The sequence below is a fragment of the Pteropus alecto genome, unplaced genomic scaffold, assembly GCF_000325575.1.
Source record: "Pteropus alecto unplaced genomic scaffold, ASM32557v1 scaffold86, whole genome shotgun sequence".
NCBI lineage: Eukaryota > Metazoa > Chordata > Mammalia > Chiroptera > Pteropodidae > Pteropus > Pteropus alecto.
The window spans coordinates 27,347,950-27,367,053 of record NW_006442109.1 but is presented as its reverse complement, the minus strand read 5'-3'; the positions used below and the strand labels follow the sequence as shown (position 1 = coordinate 27,367,053).

The following is a 19,104-nucleotide window of genomic DNA, read 5'->3' as shown; positions in this document are numbered from 1 at the left end:
TCCACAGCTCTGCTGTCAAGTCCAAATTTTTTCTTTACCACTCCCCACCTCCTTTTTTGGGTCCCTGGAAGAGCAAGGTCCTTGTCTATCTGATTCTCAGGACTCGGTCACCATCTACTCTCCTGGGGAAACTCTGGAGCACCTGGCTGAGCTGACCCTGTGATCTTAGTCAGTCTATTCCGGGACCACCCCAGTTCCACGATATAAAGTTATTCAACCACCAATTACTTAACAGGAGTCTACACTAGATGGTGTATACACCTCGTTTCATTTTCAAACAACCCTGGGAAAGAGAATGCCCTCACTTTCTAAAAGTGTAAACTGAGGGTCCCATACCTCCAGGGACCACAGTGAGCTTACCTGCACCTCATCACCTCCTCTCTGCTTCTATGGAAAACACAGATGCCCTGAAAGTGCCACTATTTTAAGTGTTTCCACATCCACCATCTCGAGATGCCTACCCGCCAAGCATGACGCCTAACTTCCATCTATACTGCGGGTCCTCTCATTCTCTGCATGCTTCACGGCTCATGTCTATGGAGCACTTAGGTATCTATACAGACTATTCAGATCCCCGCAAGATCCCGCCCTGTGAGGGAAAGTACCTTTTCCCCATTTTATAGTGGAAGAAACTGTGGCTCACAGAGATAGAGTAACTTGCACAGGTCACCCAGCTGGTGAGTGGAAGAGCAAGGAAAATGGGAAAATGTCTCAGGCCAGCGTTTCTTTACGTTATACTGCTCCTCTCCCGCCTGGAGCCCTGGATTTACAATGTCACTCCCACCTCCTGTCTGGGAGTCCCCCATTGGTGCACAGTGATTAGGAGGAGAGAGCTTTTGCCACATAACAGTAGGGATAGAGGCTGTGTAACAAGAATGCCCCCCATTATAGCAGTGAAGTTTTTAAACATTTGAAAATGTAAATGAGAAATCTTTTTAAAATTCCTTATTTTTCTTTAGAGGTTCCTAAAAACCCTACCTGACAAAGAGGTCTAGAATGGTTTGAAGTGCTCGTCCATGGAGTGAAGGCACAGGCAGAGAACAGCGGCATCAGACCAGGACTCTGTCAGACACCCACAAATTTAATGCGAGAGTGGTCACACCCATGGGGTAAAGTTACCTCTGCCCCACTTCAGAGCTCTCACCTGGGAGGGTGCTGGTTCGTCACAGAGCCCAGCCCAGTGCTGGGCTGCACCTCACCCCACCCAGAGACCCCTCTCTCTCACTTCCATCTTCTGTCCTGTCCTCCGAGGGCAGCATTCACACTGGTGAAATGGAGACATGGAACACAGCTCGGGTCTGTTTCGGTCAGTTTCCCAAGTTGGAGATGATCTTTGCTTTCACTTGGTTTGGGGGTGGCAGAGAACATAGAAGAATGCAATCTCAATACTACCCCAGATTCCTCAAAGTGGGGAACTCCTGCACCAGAGCCCCTGGGCAGGCAGCTTTCTGGGCCCACCTCAGGACCCCCCAATAATTTGTATAAGTTGTGTGTGCTTGAGGCCAGGAAGCAGTGTATTAACAAGCTCCCTGGAACCTGAGAATCGCTGCTCTAGGCTTCATTCATAGCCTCACTGACTCAAGGGCAGAAGGGGAGTAGAGGGGAGAGGGTGACCTGAGAATGGGTACAACAGAAGAAGAAATGACAGTGACTGCCTGAGGTCAAGGGAAGAGAAAACCAACCAACCAAACAAACCCATAGAAACTGAGAGGCAGACCCAGTGCTGGTTTTGGTATTGCCCAGTACGAGAACACCTGAATGTTCATAGTGACAATTTTGCATAATCAGGAGGTTATAAAAGATAATCCTTCAATGGCTTCCTGTTCCTCTCAGAATAAAACCTGTGTGCTTCTCTAAGGTGAACAATTCATATCAGCAGGCCCACCCAACCTCGGACCTCACTGCCCACCACGTCTCAGCTACTTACCAACCTCCAGCCTTCCCCGAACCTGCCAGGTCTTACCTACCCTCTGGCCTTTGCCTTCAATGTCCTTACCCAACCCGCTGCCAGGCTGGTCCCTTCATCCCTTCCTTCTTTAGGTCTGAGCCTAAATGCCACCCTTAGAGACCTCTCACTATCCATCTAAAGTTGGAATGCCCCTGCTGTGGGACTCAGAAATTGTTTCCTTCAAGTCTTCGTTTCAACTTGCATTTGGGCTCAGTGTGTGCTCCAGCAAGGCAGACACAGGGTCTATCTTGCTGTTGCTAAAACTAAAGTGCCTGGTATCTGACACATAGTATGTGCTTAAGAAATGGACCAGAAAGCATCTCCAGAGTGTGGTGTATGGCAGACATTCAATGTAAGCAAACCTCTTCCCTTTTCCAACATCCTTTGAATGAAAATGCAGGATGGTGTGCAGGATGGTCTTTTTCAAAGATTACTATCAAAAATCACTAAAGCGAACCCCCATGAGATTTGGTATTTGTAGAGGAAAACCATCAAGTACATGGAAACTTGCCCTACATGGTACCCTTCCCCAGTGCTGCCTTCTCAGTATGTGTGTGTGTGGGGGGGGGCGAGGTGCAGGAGGAGGAGGGAGGGAGAGAGGTGGGGGAGAGAGAGAGAGAGTGTGAGCGAGAGAGACTCTCTTGTGGTTGATAGCACATGCTCTGGAAATGGACTATCTAGTTTGAATCCCACTCAGCCATTTACTAGCTTCTTTGGTTATTTTAGTGGCTTAAACAACAACTTATTATTTTCTCTGGTCTAAGGGTTGACTGGGCTCAGCTGGGTGGTTCTCAGATGGATAATGGATGGGAGTTGAAGTCGAAGCCATCTGAAGGATACACTGAGCTGGCTATCCATGGTGGCTTCTTCACTCACATCTGAGCTGGGCTAGTTGGAACAGCTGGAGGATGCCTGAGCCCCATTCCTCTCTATGTGATTAGTTTGGGCTTCCCTCACAGTATGGTGGTCTCAGGGTAGTTGAACTTTTTAGATGGCAGTTGGCTTTCCCAGAACAAACATGCCAAGAGATCTAGGTAGAACCTTCGGGGATTCTTATGATTTAGACTTGAGAAGTCATAAAGCATTACTTCTGCTGATCAGAAGTGAGTCAGAAGGCTATCCCAGATTCAAGGGGAGGAGGCTGCACCAGGGCATGAATATTGGGAGGGGTGGTTCATGGTGGTAGGTGTGGTGGGATAAGCAGGCAGCTTTTGAGACTAGCTGTCACATTTGCTTTAGGACTGTGGGCAAATTACTTAACTTCTTTGTGCCTCAGTCTTCTCTCCTATAAAATGGAATAATAGTTCCTACCTCATAAAGCTTTTGTGAAGAGCAAATGAGTTAATAACATATGAAAAGCACTCAACAATGCACTGAGTATTAGCTATTGTTATACTGATCAAAAGAGTAAGGAGCAACCCTTTTCTGATTAACCTTTGTATCCCAATGTCTGTAAGCTGTTTTATGATAATGAGCTGCTCTATATGGAAGGTAAGAGAAGTGAACCTCTCTCGACTCCTCCAAAATTTTGTTTTTCATTTAGAAGTCTAGGTAGGTTTAAAGTTTGAGTAGAAAAGGTCATTCTTCATGACCAAGTATGCATTTAAAATATCAACGAAAATGAAAAATAACTGCCAGGGCTTGGCAAATGCCATTCTGAGTCACAGTAATGACGGCTCAGATTAGGGGCAGAAGCAACAACACTGGTGTGGAATTTCCCGTGGCAATGGCGGAAAAGGAGCCTTGAATGTGTTTGTCAGCAAACTTCCCCCAAACAAAAAGAAACCAGGATTTCCTGTTGGAGGCCCAAGAAACAAGTGATGTCCAAGACCTCACAACCCAACCTCAGACTGGCCTTAGCACTGATGGGAAAACAGGATCTGCCAACAAATCACCAGGTTGGCTCCGGCCCTGCAGATGGACGCTTTTCTGTTGCTGCCAAGTCCAAACAAAGCTCAGAGACAAGTCACTGAGCTTGAGCTCTAAATATAAAAATGGCTTCATGATCCAATTGAGCCTATGAACATATGTTCTATTCCACAGAATTCTCTACCACGTCATTCTCCACTTCATTCCCTTCAGTATTCCACGCAGCCTTCAGGACAAAACCATGGTCTCCTGACATGTGCGCCTACCTGCCATATACTCTTGTCCCAGCCATGTGCACAACTAGCATTCCTCCAAAGGGCACTGGGCTCACATGTCTCTCCCTGTTTTGCATACCCTCTTTCTGCCGTCTAGGAGAGAAAAGTGATAGTAAGAGCTGCCGCGGTTATCTTTCCCTTGACTATGTACTGGACAGGTGCTAAGAGCTTTGCTTTCTCACCTCACTTCATCCTCCCCTATCCTGTGAAGCCCTGACCTTGCCGGCTGATGGGTGCATCTGCAGACTCTGATCAAGAGCCGCTTCATAAGGTCAGACATACAGGTCAATGAAACAGAACTGAAAGTCCAGAATTAAACCTTTGCATTTATAGCCAATGAACAAGGGGATCAAGACAATTCAGTGGGGAACATAGAGGTGACACTTGAACAACATGGGTTTGAACTGTGTGGGTCCAATTACATGCAGATTATTTTCAGTAAATACGTACAGTACTGCAAATGTATTTTCTCTCCCTTATGATTTTCTTAATAACATTTTCTTTTCTCTAGCTTACTTTATTGTAAAAATATAGTATATAATACATATAACATACAAAAGATGTGTTAATTGGCTATTATGTTATTGGTAAGGCTTCCTGTCAATAGCCGGCTATTAGTAGTTAATTTTGGGGGGAGTCACATGCTACACACAGATTTTTGACTGCCCATGTTCAGCCCCCTAACTTCCATGTTGTCCAAGGATCAGCTGTATTGTCTTTTCAACAAATGGTGCTGGGAAACTGAATATAAGCATACAAAAGAATCGAGTTGGAACCTAACCTCATGCCATATAGAAAAATTAACTTAAAATGTATCATGACTTAAATGTAAGTGCTAAAACTATAACCCTCCCATAAAAAATATATTAGTAAATTTTCATGAGCTGGGGTTATGAAAAGCACAAGTGGTAAAAATTAAAATAGATAAATTAGACTTCATTAAAATTAAAAACTTTTGTGCTTTAGATAACACCATAAAGTAAAAGACAATGCAGAAAATTAGACAAAATATTTGCAAATCATATATTTGACTAGTATGTAATATACGGAATGCTGAAACTAAACAATAAAAAGACAAATAATCTAATTTAAAAATGGGCATGGGATCTACATACACATTTCTCCAAAGAAGATATATACGTGGCCAACAAAACACATGAAAAAAGGCTCAACATCATTAGTCATCAGAGAAATGCAGATCAAAACCACAGTGAAACACCACTTCATACTTACTAAAATGGCTCTAATCGAAATGACAGTATTGATGAGAATGGGGAGAAACTGAAACCCTCAGACACTTTTGGTGGAAATGTGAAGTGGTAGAGTCACTTTGGAAAAGTCTAGCAGTTCCTCAAAATATTAATTTAAATATTGAGTTACCATATGATCCAGCAATTCTGTTCCTAAGTATATTCTTGAGAGAATTAATAACATGTTTTCACGAAAACTGGTACATGAATAATCGTAGCAGCATTATTCATAATAGCCAAAAAAGTGGAGATAACCCAGATGTCCGTCAATTAATGAATAAAAAAAAATGTGGTAAATCCATGCAATGGAATGCTATTCAACCATAAAAAGGCATGAAGTACTAATACATGCTAGTACACGGATAAACCTTGCAAGCAGTGTGCTAAGTGAAAGAAGCCAGACACAAAGGCCACATGTTGTATGATTTCATTTATATGAAATGTCCAGAATAGGTAAATCTATAGATACAGAAAGCAGGTTAGTGGTTGCCAGCATCTGGGGGGAGGAGGAGAATGGGTAGTGATCGCTAATGAGTACAAAGTTTCTTTTTCAGGTGATGAAAATCTTCAAAAATCGATTGTGGTAATGGTTGCACAACTCTGTAAATATACAAAAAGCAAACAAAAAACCCAAAACAAAAAAAACTCACTGAATTAAGAAAAAAATTAAAGAAAAATGAAATCCTCCCCCTGAAAAAAAAAAAAACCAAAAAAAAAAGGGAAGAAGAATTCTTTCTCTTAGAAGCTTTGCTGACTCTGCCTACCTCCCATCCCCCACTGGAGGCTATTGGGTCCCTCTGCTCACTGCACATCTTGATCAGAACTTCTGTAATATACAGGGCAAGAGGGCTTGTTTGCAGGTCCATCCACCCCAACAGCATGTGAGCACCCTGGCCAGGGCCTGTGTCTCACTCATTTTGAATGCTGGCATCCAGGACAGTGCTTGGCACTCACTAAATAATCAATATAAATGTGCATTGAATGAAAAATCTTTAGCATGTCCCTAATAGTACCCATTGCTTTTTATACCATCACTTCTAAAAAAGAAAAATGCCAAAAAGATCACACAGAGACAAACACACAAGCTGTTATTTTAAAATTCTTTTCCCATTAAATATTTTTGAAACTGAATAATCAGTGTTATTTGTTTTCTACTTCCAGCGAGACATATGATTTCAAAATTTAAAAGCTGATCATCAATAAAATGACCATGATAATGTGGAAAAAAGGTAGAAACACTTATCCCAAAATAGCATATTTAATCCCTGAACAACAAACTTTACATTTCAAATAACTTGACAAACATTTCCCTACCCTATGAGACAGAAAACTTTAAGAGGTAATAAATCAATATAAAGGCTAATTTAATGCAACCTTTGAAAACTCTTTGGCCTTCAACAATTATGACCATACAATGAGATGATGAAGATAATAACAATTAACATTTATTGAGCACGCACTATGTGCTAGGCTGGGCATTATTTTCTGTGTCTTAGGTATTCGCTCAGTTACAACATTATACGGTAGGTACTATTACCCTCATTTTACAGAGAAATTAACCACTTTTTCAAGGCCACACGGTTGGTAAATGGCTGAGCTGAATTGGAATCCAGGAATTCTATTGTCCATACACTTTCCACTTTACTATGCAGGACAACCTGCCTCCAGGGACGTCAATTCTTTGATGGTACCAAAACAAGCAATTCGTTTGATTCTGGGTTTACAGACTGATGAGTGTAGGTTATAGAAAAGATCTGTGGTGCTGCTGAAAAGCTGGGGTAAAAGCTCAAATAAAAATATAAATTCTGAGAAGTACTAAAGAAAAGCTGGGACGGTCCTAAGCTGCATCTGTAACTGCACGGTGACCAGAATGAAGGAGGGAACAGTGCTGTCTCACAATGACCCCCGCCCACATCAATGATTATTTCTACTCTTATTTATAAACTACCCAAGTAGGGCACAAACTTCCTTGTTCCAGGGGTACTCGGGAGGCATCACAGGCTCCTCTCAGAAATTTTTCATGAAGTTCAGCAATTATACCTGCAGCCTGGCTGTGAGGGCCACCTCAGTGATAGCTCTACCTGCCATCACAGTCCTGCCTTGGACAAGCTGCTGGCCTCTGAAGTATTTTTAGTCTCAGCTCTCCCAGTGCTTCTTAGAAGGGTCTTTGCTGCTGTCGAATCTGGCTAACATTTTGCTATAAGCTTTCTTGTTCTTTTAAGGGGAAAGGTGGGGGTGGTGGTGGTGGTGGTGGTGGTAGTGAGTGGGTGAGTGAGTGAGTGAGTGAGTGTGTGCGTGTGCGTGTGCGTGTGCGTGTGTGTGTTTTCTTCTCTAGTCTTTACGGTTTCCAAAGCCTGAGAGGAAAGCCATTCTTCTCTGGACATCTCTAAATGTTCTTTGATTTCTTTGGACAGCCTTCGAAATCTGATTTTTTGTCTTTCAAGTTCAAAAAACATGTCAAGTAGGTGTGTTTGCACTTCTCTGATTACGGTTTGTTCTTGTCTTTTCTATTTTTTCTGCACCTTTATTGATTACAGTTTGGAATTTCTTTGCTCTATTTTCCAGGTCTATCAATTATTTTGTGATATTATGTTTGGGTACCTCAGCTGTGTTGGCAGACTCTTAAAACTGCCTGTTCATGTTTATCTCTCAGTATTTGAATGCCTTTTTTATTCTTGATGGCTTCCTGTAATGTTGCCAAAATCAAGAGAACCTAAGGATGTCTGTTTGTAAATGTTAAAACATTAATCAATGATTTTGAAGCGAACACTATTGTCTGTTATGTTATTTGAAGTTCAGTGAGATACTTTCTGTTTCATGCATTACTGTTATTTATTGTTTTTACTAGCAGAACGCTTTCTGCCCTTTTATTTTTCACTATCTTCTCAGTTCTAGTCATTGGCTTATAATGAAAAAAGCTTATATAGAGAAAGGCTTAAACACCAGAAGAAGATATCCTCTAACTTTCATTTGACAAGCTGTTCGTCCTGGGAGAAGAGGCACGTCTATTAGAAAATTCAGATCGAGAGTTTTTTTAGAGTTATTTAAATTTTTAAAAGGGAAAAACAATATTATTTTTGTTACTAAAGTCAAGTCTGTTGAAGGCTACACAGAACCTCATAATCTTAGGAAACCACAGGAATATTTGCTGCTAAAACAGCACATTCCAAATATATATGTGCTAAGTAGATGGACAAGTCCACCAGTTACCACATTAGAGTTTTTCACGGTGTGTTCTTCTTGTCAGACAAGGACATTATGATTGGAGCCAGAACCCAGAGGTTTGTTCCTAGTAGTTGGGAACACACTTGCATTCATGCCAGGTCCAGAAATAAATCCTAGATGATGTTTAGGTTCAGCAAGAAATAAACAATATTTTAGGAAGCAAAGAGTCCAGGAGCCAGAATAATAAGAGGTTGAGAATGCAAATACAGATGTGTGCATAAACGTGTTCGTTTCTCACCACATAAGGGTAAAAAATTTGGATGCTGTCATCAGGGGCAAAGAATGTTTCTCAAGAATGAACTGACTCAGATTTCACCCATGCACTTCAAGAAAATAATCTGGAAAATCTTAAGAATCCAGGCATTCTTTTATTGGTTACAAGAAAAGAATCAAGAAAAAGTTTGTAAGACTTTTAGGTAGCTATTACTTGATTAGAATAAAATTATGATAAACACAATGTTCTTATTCCTGCTTGATGGGATTCATTTTTTAATTGAAGAAATGATTTAAATTTTTTGATGGGAATTCTTTATGTTAGCCAAGAGAGCTACAGTTTAGTAACTAAGCTCAATTTTCTGTTCCTAAAAATTTTCTGCCAACTGTAAGTAAACAAAAGAAAATTTGAAGAGTAACAGGTTTCCATATGAATTAGTATACTAAAAATTGCTCCAAAATCAATTACTCTAGTGGATTTTATTTACAGAACAGATTGACTCCCCTCAAATGCTGACTCTGAATTCTGGATTTATTCTGGAGCACACAGCAGGGAGGCAAGGAATGCAGTGACTTGACTTCTAGGGTAAGTGTTAAGATTCTGCTGATGAGAAGGCTGTGCTAAGACACATTCTTTTGGTATAGGTCACTTCTAACATAAGAGTGAGTTTGCCAGGTTATGCCTCAAACCTAACACCTCATGTAGAAATGTCAAGTGTTTCTTCTCATCACCTATGACTTTGGCTTAGACAAGAGCAATGACTGTGAAATGCCATGTCCTCCTTGTAACCACACTTGCCCACTCTACTCAGCACAGAATAAAAAGAAACCAGGCTTATGCTGTCATTAGAGAGAAGCCTGAACGAGGAAGAATGGGTCACAGGTGAGCTGAGACATGTGACTGAACCTCAGGTTCAGAGTCCCCAGTTTTGCTTCACCACTAAGGGATTGGGACTCTTTTCTGAAGATACACCCTCACTAGGCCATCTGGTCCCCAGAGCTCTGGGATGCCTGGGCAATGCGCTGGGGGTACCTGCCAGTGATGATGTGATACCGGCTCTCCCAGTTCAAGTCCTCCTTCCCCATTCATCCTCCAGCAAAGCAGTACAATGCTCTACCCCTCACCCCCCACTTTCCATCTGACTTGTCCCATGCTGATGAGGAGAACTCTGTGTTGAAGTTAACAGGTCTTGCTGGAGGTACTCAGCAGTCACCACGCACTCACCACCTCCTCCTGCAGATGCACTGTCTGTCCAGCATGCTCTCAGCCAGGGCTGCACAGCCCTGAAGGCCAGAGGGTGGACTGGATTCACACTGTAGCTTCAGGCTTTAGCAACTGCCTGAAGCACTCATTCTGAGCCTGTTCTCCAAAAGTGGCATCTTGTCAACAGTTTTTACTCTGTACAGATGCCAAGCTCAGTCACCTATTTGCTCAGCAGCTGGGCAAAGAATTCTCACAATCACTAGAAGGCTCTGGTTTCCAGGAGGAGTGAAGGTGAGGGGGTTTCCTTGGCCAGGGCTTAGCTTCTGTTTGTGTGTGACTGTGTGCAGGTTTAACTTAGATAGCAAATCTTAAATGATGAGCATAGTGTAGACACACAGCTCAACACATGGTGGCTGTTCTCATACCACTATCGTAAACACATACTTTGAGGATATGCCTTAAACGTGCAAGAGGGACCTACTTGATGAGACTGCTCAATTGCACTAAGGGACAAAAACAAGAGAGGCAAAGCTCCACTGGTCAAGTCAATGTGGATGTTTCAAATGTTCTGTGGGGGTCAAAATCTGTACCTCCTTCCATATTGACATAAATGGAGGTGGTGCTGTGATTTATGAAGCTGAAGGAATCGAGGCAGATATGAGCATGTGTAAGAATGTGGTACTGTTTGTAATAGTTTAAGCTGAAGCCTCTTTAAAACAGTACATATTCTTTGGGGTTAGTGTGTTGGAACTGTCAGCTGAGTGACTCCAGCCACCAACTGTGCCCACCCACGGCGTGATACTCAAGCTTGGAAACTCTGGCTGCATGCGTAGTGCTGTCACTGTTTGCAATTCTTGGTCCTTCCTCACCAGCTGCTTTGTCTGTCAGGATGGCAGGGACTGGCCGACTGGTTGGAACCATATGTGCTATTTCTGTGCATAGGATGTGAGTAAGTAATGTCGCAGTAAGTCGGACCAGGATATGAGTCAGATTATTATAAAGTGTTAAAAAGAACTGATCTTCAAAGCGTCCTGAAAGGATCATGCCACGCTACTCTGCTGTACAGGAGCTACAGTTTGAAAGCCATTTATAATTACTAATCAAAGGAGAAACCCTGAAGGATATGGATAATCAGAACTAGCCAATCGCCTACCAATGAAAAGCAATGGATAAGGCTGAAGCTAAAACCTTGAGGTCTTAAAATTTAGAGGTAAAAAGAAATATTTATCACAAGGATCACATGTTTCTCTAGCATGCTTCAGTTAGATATGTAGAAGCAGTGAAACGGGCAGCTCGGAAAAGCTGTGGAACGTGGGTTCGCTTTATTTTCTTCTGAAAACAAAATATTTTGTCTGCAGAGCAACTTTCATGGGGCCAAATTAATGGTCCTAAACTGGCTCTTAAAAAAATTTATTGGCAGTGAGGCATCAATATAAAAAAGGATATCTTTCGCTATTTGTAAGAGTGAAAAATTATAAATCATCACAATATCCACAAATTAAATAAACTATGTTTTGTCTCTTTGATGGAACCTAAGCAGCTGTTAAAAGGAATAAAGTAATTTGAATATAGGGGTATGGAAGAATGATGTCTGAGGGAGACTATTATGGAGAAAATCAAGTTGTAGAAAATGTGCATGGTAATTGCATTTCTGTTAAAAATGATGTGTTGTCCATGTATAGGAAAAAGTTTCTAAGGAGCCAGAGAAAACCATTAAAAATTGTTATTTGTGACAGAGATTTTTGTATACCCCTATTCACTGTTTGAATCCTTTATAATAAACATTACTTTTATAACAGAAAATAAACCATCAAAGATATTTATGAGAAAAGACTAGTAATAACCTGACTTCTTCTGTAATTGCAATGTTCTTGGAGGCCTCAGGGCAGCCTAATGGCCAACCAAGTCCCTGAGCGAATGAGTGAAGGCACAGACAGCAAGGCTCTGGGGGAGTCCAGGGAGGCTGCGCAGTCAGTGCTTCTGAAATGCCATCAGAAAGGAGGGTGTACAGACCAAGGAAGCCCATTATGTACTCCTGCCATGGTACCCTTGCGTTCTAGCTCTTTCTGGCCTCTGTAACTGTACTTCTGCTTCTAGAGGCACCAAGGGAGTTTTCGCCCTGTGGCCATAAGCCATGGCTGTGACCCCCCGACAGGTTACTGCTCAACCTTGGCATGCTAACACTTCTGAACATAGTTTTGCTGACTTGCTGTTCAAGGGGTGGTGAGGAGGTATCAGTGAGAAGTGATGGCAGCAATTCATCGGCTCCATCTTCTTCCTCCCAGCCAAGCCTGGAACTATCTTTTGTTTTAAGAGCCAGGGTGAAGGGAACTTTACCTGTGTTTATGACCACAGGAATCCATCACAGTGCCCTCCCAGTCAGGAATTTCCTAAGTAAACTGTGTCTTCTGCTCTGCCCTAGACGGTCCCTTTCTCTAAAAGGGTGGGAGAGAGAGCGGGCCCATTCGTTTAACCACAGGCAAGGGGCTGGAAACAGTTACTGCCTCAGCCTTGTCTTCTGAAGGCTGAAGAAACCCAGACATCGCTGTTCTCCAGAAGCGTTTTCTATTCTCCAACAATCTCCTCTGAATACCTCACAGTTAATCTCTCCTTCCCTACTCCAGAGCTGCCCTTAGGTAGCACCTAGTCAGCCTCCAGATTCTGGCTCAAATGCATGCCCTCTGGGGAGCCTTTCCCAACACCCCAAGGCCAGACCAGGTCTCCTTATACCTGACACACAGTCCCCATCTCAGAACGCTTATCCCGGCCTGCACTTTCCACTTATTTCTGTGATCAGTTGATTAATGTCTGTCTTCCTCATTAGAACGTTAAGCTCCTTAAGGGTGGAAACTGCACCTGTTTTTGCTGAACCCCCAGTTCATAGTACAGTGTCTGGTGCCAAGCAGATACCAATAAAGGCTTATTCAATGGAAGGATGCTGCAGAGGCAACTGGGCGGAATATGTGCCAATGGGGAAGGGAGAGCAGCTGCAAAGGCCCCTCTCCCTGGTCACTAGCTTGCCTCCTTTATTTTTTGACATATGTGTCCAAGTGAATGGTTAGCCAGTGATATGTCTCCTCTTAAAATCTGAAGATTCATCTGAGGTGGGTCCTAGTAGTAGATGACAGTGTTTAAAGGCATTAAGAGGTTATGGCTAAGGCTCTGGCAAGTTTCTCCATTGAAATGGCAGAGCCTTTGATGCTATGACTTCTTGGTTACTTCTTGGGGGCTTTTTAGCTCTGTATCCCGGGGATGCCCAGGGATGCTTAGGGCGTCCTGGAGCATGGAGAGAATCTGATGGGGACAGAAACCCTCTGCCAACAGCAGAGAGAGCGTCGGACAACACCGGGTGAGTGGTGGGGCGGGGTGGGCACTGACCTCGGCTGATGCGCTGCTTCTCCCCAGACAGGATGCCAGGGCTGTCAATGATGCTGATACTCTTCAGGACCTGATTGGGCAGCTGGGAGCACATGAACCTGGAAGAAAAGGATCAAAGGTGGGGTCAGAAATTGCACTAACTACGGAGCTCCTTGGCCTCTGTGGGCTACTGACATCATCTGTGGTAAAGCGGGGGCTTGGAGGGTATTGTTGGCACCCCACTGGTGCTACAGAGACTAGATACCAGGAATGGGAGGGTGTGCTGGCACCTGCTGCTACCTGCCACTGAATCCCCTGCTGCTAATTATGATTTTAGCGAACACTTATTGAATACTTAGGTATTTTACAACATCATCTCATTTGTCCCTCATTTTAACCTCATGAGGAAGAAATTACAATTAACCTCGGAGAGTTTAACCTGAGTGACTTGCTTAGCGTCACTCAGAGCTGGTCTTTAAACCCAGGTCAGCCTGACTCCAAAGCCCATCTGTCTCACCTGTGCCTCCTCCATGCTGCTCCTCTGCCAAGTGTCCCGAGCTTCTCCTCCCAGGGATCCCACACCTCCTTCAGGGTCACTGCCACACTGGGCTGAGCATCCTGAGCTCCTTGTCCAGCCCCTGCCTACTCCTGATATGTCAGTGAAGGTACTGGGGTCTGTTTTCACTGTCTGATGACCCAGGACTCAGCACCCCACCTGGTGCCCACTATAGCTTCAGGCTCAGGGTGGAGCAGGCACCTGCGGGCAACTCCCCAAATCCTCCAGGTGCTTCTGAGTCTTGGGGGTGCCCTAAGAGGGCCCTGCCAAACTTCTCCAAGCCTCCTCCCTTGTCCATCACTTCCCTGATACTATCTTCTCCTCCTCATCTCGCTTCCCCTGAGGTCCAGGCAGAGTGGAATGGCAGGGAAAGTATGGCCTGTGGGTCAGCAGACCTGGGTTCAGGTTTGGCTCAGCCTTTGCCAATAAATTGCTGTGGGACCCTGGACAAAGGCTCCCCACTCTGGGCCTCAGTTTCCTCATATATATAAATGGAGACAGTTAGACCAGGAGCTAGTGAGGTCCTTTTTAGCTCTCACGCTGTGTAACTCTAGAGTGGCAGATGGAAATGCTTTGTTCCCTCCACCGCAGGTAACAGAGCCCAGGTGGATCTGTTAGTCATTTGCATATTTTAGGGAGGAAACTGCAGAGTGCCTTGCCTTTCCTATATTGCCAATGTCTGTGTGGGCAGAAAGCTTGAAAACCCTCGGTGAAAGCTCAATTCTTCCACTGAGTGGAACTGGTGGGATTACTCAGAAAGTAAATATGCTGGGAATGCAGGACAAGGAGGCCTGCCCAGCCTTCACAGTGCATGTGTGGACAGCACAGCCACAGAAAGGACGTGGGAGCAGCCCGATGGGCAGGGGTGGACAGCCCTGAGCAAAAGGTACAACTATTGACATTTTGAAATAACTTTATTTGAAGGTGTTTAGGACAAGTTTCTTAAATATTCTTTCCTAGATTTTCAAGTCAGCCCGGGAAGATGTAAGAAAGATCTGATCATTTTATAGCTAGAAAAATTGAAGCACAAAGCAGTTATGGCATCTTGGGGTCATGCCTCAAATGCACGACTGGCTGGAGACTGCAACCTAATAGTTCTGATGTCAGTTGAGTAGAACTCAACCCATAATGTTGAAAATCTCATAACGTGAAAAATAAAGGGTCAAGTTAATTTAAGAGAAGCCCTTCATTTCTGATTTTCTCCAGTCCCTCCTGCACCCTCCACCTTGAAATAAACCCCACTGCCCAATACTCAGAGAGAGCAGATCTGTGAGAATAAAATGCACTGAGATCACTAAACATTCTTTGTAAGTTCACAGTGAAAAACCACCACATTCAATTCTCTCGAATTGGGGGTAGGAACGGGGTTCCGAGCATGTCTCTGGTGGACCGCATTTCTTGTCAGTAATGATTCGGTCTCTTAACATAGTCCCATCTTTTTTATCAGATGGCTGGAGACATTTGCCAATGCTGAAAAACTGCACATATGTGGAACTACTTGATGTAAAGTATTCCTGGGAGAGGCTGATATTTTTCCGAAACCAAAAGCTCACACTCAATATCAATATTTCTGAAACACAAGACCCCTGGATTTTAGCGTGAAGTTAACAGAGGGATTCAAAAATTTACAATCTGTCCACGTCCTCTGCACAGTGACGTTTCAATAACTCCCATGGCTCCTGACACAACAGCAGAGGTAAAATGTGTGAGCTACAAAACGAGATGCAGTTCAGATGTGGTAAAGTTAGCACACAATAGACAAGGGAGCAGGCTGAGGGGCCAGGAGAGTAACTGCAGAAAAAAGAGGAAGAGGAAGAAGGAGATGAAGAGGGGAAGAGGGAGGAGAGGGGAGAAGGGGAAAGGAGAGAGGGAGGAGTGAGAGGAGGGGAGGAAGAGAGGGAGGGAGAGAGAGGAAGGGAGTGAGAGAGGAGAGGGGAAGAGGAGGACACAAATATTCTAATTCAAGGAGAAAGGGGAAGAGGAAGCGGGAAAGGAGGGGGAAGGGAAGAGGAGGCACCCCGAGAAGGGGTAGTTGGGGTAGTGTGAAAAGCTGGGCTCCACTCTGGGGAAGAAAACACATATGAGGGGCTGGGGGGGTTAGAAAGGAGTATAGAACACAAGTCAGCTTTGAGACCCCTTGTAGAGGTATGACTCATACTCTACGGGTTAGAACCACACATTTTCTTAAATATACTGTAATCAGAAAAAACTCTAATGCAATGTTGTTAAAGCAATCCTGTCTTACTTTTATGCTCTAAGAAAGGAAGGTGATAAGCAAGGTTATTGGCTTTGGGTAGATCGCCGTAAGCTGTGGGTCAGGCCTTCCCTTCCTGTGTGTGTCTGCTGAAATGTTTCCAAGCACAGATTTGCTGTCTCAAATCTAGTAGATGGATTTCCTACTACTTCCCGGAGTGACTGACATGAAGTGTATCCATGCTTTGCCTTCTGCATTTCACATGGAACCTGCAGACATGTGCTGGTTCAGCCCAAGAGCCTCACATAAGCTTTTATGAAGTGTCCCTCACCCGGGGCTGATGTGATACATTTTCTGAAAACATTCCATTTTGATAATCAATATTTTAAAAGAACCAGGCAGTATCTTAATGGTGCTTTTGATTTCCAGAAGATGTAATGATGTGTAGTAGTTAAGTAATAATAAAGTGGCACAAACATTTGTGGACCACTTACTGTGTATCAGGTACTGTTCTAAGCACTTTCTATACATGTTAAGTCAATTCTTGACACAATCTCAGAAGTAGGGACTTTGTGTCATTTTACAAAGGAGGAGACTGGGGTACAGAGGGATCATAGACCACAACTTGCCAAGTCACATGGCTGATAAGTGACAGAACTGGGATGCTAACCTGGCAGTTCTGACTCCAGAGGCCAGGTTCTTAACTAGTCGGCTGCTTCTACCATTCATGCATTTGAATGGACCTTCATCACACAGAGGGCAACATCTTGAAACAAAGGAGTGGCACGCCATAGTCCTGAACTCCCCACCCAAGAGGCTCCCACTTGTGATTTGCTCTCAACCCAATGGTGGAGAGTGGGGCAGTGAATAGGAAGCAAAAGATCCAGGCTCTGGTCATCTTCTTTACTCACATACCCTATTACTTCCTGCAGGTCTCCGAGCAATTCCACCAGCCTGAGGACTCCCAGGTTGTTAGGTTCAAGTAAACCTATGCTTCAATGGAGACAGTACAGAGTTGTTTCGAAGTACCTCACTTTACTGATAAGTCTAAGACCAGAGAGATTACACACCTTCTTCCTAAATTGGCACAGTAAATAACATACAATATACAAAAGACTTTGACAATTAACCTGTAATAATTATTACATGGTCCTACCACATATGGCTGATATAACCTTCCACTGCTCAGGAGGAATTTAATTTCACATCCAGACTACAAAAAGCCTGTGGTTGCCCCTTAGATTGAATTGTACAGAATTACCACTTTATAAGTGAAAGATGATTGAGTATTGGCAATTTCACGTTTAGGTTCAACCTAAATATGTACTTTTCTAAATCAAGCCTCTTTCTTCTGACTCTCATGGGGGAAAGCCTTGGGAAAAGCTAGGTGTAATGTGCCACTCGCTGCCAGTGTCAGGAAAATCTGCCTGAACCCAGGCAGTAAAGCTGTTTTTCTGGAATGTCAGACAGGACTGTATGGATAGCTGCTGATAAAAAACAATGGTTTAGCGACCTGGGAGCCACCATAACCCTGAAGTTAAAGATCAAATGGAAGAGCTTCAGGGAGTTTATTATGGATAAGCACATTACACACACAAAAAACCAATTAATCTCTCAGGTTAAAAATTTTTTTTTGCTGGTGAATCAAGGTGATTCTTGGCAAGAGCCTATTTTTCTTAATTTCTGCAGCTAAATTAGCTGGTGGAGCCAGCATATGTCTGGATTAATGTTGAATAATTGTATTAAGTCAGTTTTTAAAAAATTTCCAATGATATTAAATAACTATGAAATATTCATAGTCTAAAAAAAGTCTATTTAATGAAGCTTCATTAAATTACATAGACGTAACAAATAGAGTATCAGACCAAAAATACACATATGTATTCTATTATTGATAAATCATTACACAAATGTATAACAGTAGTTTTTTGGGTTGTTTTTTTTTTTAAATCATCACTATCATCAGGCCTGGCTAAAATGACAGGAGCACTGGAAGTACTGTTCATATTCCTTTAGCTGAAAAGGAAATTTCAAAATTTCAATTCCCAAGGCCAGTAATTATTTTTAAAAAGAAACAGAGGCAATTAAGAAGTAAATGAGATTAAGAATTTCTTCTGTGGAAGACTACAATTTAAAATCATACTAGATCCTAAACTAAAAACAATGTCTGTAGCTATCTGGATTTGAAAAAAGACAATTTTAGAAAAGCAGATTGAGGGAAAAACATAACATTCAATTCAAAAACAGACTGCAGGGGGAAATGTCAGAAGCCAATTCTCGATCAAAATACACTGTTATCTCCCGAGACTTGTGGCCTGAGGGTGCTGTTGGTCTGTGCATCTCCTTCTCTGTGAAGTGGAACTGCTTCCTGATAAAAGACTTTGAAACCTCAATAGCCACCTTCTCATGGAGCATTTCCAAGACCGGCCAGCCCGTGGAATTCTTTTCGGAAGGAAAGCAGCACGGTGGAATTGCAGAATGTCACATTAAAGTCGTTCCCATAAAACTCTTTTTGTTTTGGACTCAACTCCTTTTATTGTTCAAGTAGGGAATTTCTATAATTTGAACTTTCTTTTTTGGGAATCTGTCTTCTTTCTCAGAAGTGCACTATAGACTCCTTGTTACTTTCTTAAAAACCAGCCTTGGAGATAGAGACTCAAGCTCCACTGGTTTGCTTAATGCTTCAATGCCAGTGTTACCCTCTAGGTGTCCTGGGGTCAGATGCCCAAGCTAATGTCCTGTAATGAGGGGCCAAGGCAAAGGGCCCTATCCCAGGGGTAATGACTAGTGGTTGCTCGGTAGGTGGAGAAAACCAATTTTCTTTCCTACTAAATGTTGTATTTTGACCTCATTCCCAGAAAGTATGCTATGTAAAAAGAAGTTTGCCTGCTCTTAGAGCAAACCTGCTGATGTTCCCACAGGGATGCTAAAATTACAGACACACATTTGAGTGTCTTACACTAATTGACTTTCTTATACAAATGCTGGGTGAACAGCAGCACTGTCTGTAGAT

General features: G+C 43.0%; 1 protein-coding gene and 1 long non-coding RNA gene across 2 annotated transcripts in view; one reads left to right on the top strand and one right to left on the bottom strand.

Annotated features, from left to right (window-relative positions):
• The window catches only part of EHD4 (EH domain containing 4), a 66,836-nt gene that overhangs the window by 28,807 nt on the left and 18,925 nt on the right, over positions 1 to 19,104 (bottom strand). Inside the window, exon 3 of the mRNA XM_006920463.3 lies at positions 13,363 to 13,460. Within this exon, the coding sequence (XP_006920525.1) occupies positions 13,363 to 13,460 (98 nt within the window). The remainder of the gene's footprint in view (positions 1 to 13,362; positions 13,461 to 19,104) is intronic.
• Positions 14,207 to 18,597, top strand: LOC112469532. Its single transcript, XR_003042651.1, has 2 exons — positions 14,207 to 15,593; positions 17,024 to 18,597. It is a non-coding gene; the product is annotated as an uncharacterized LOC112469532 (long non-coding RNA).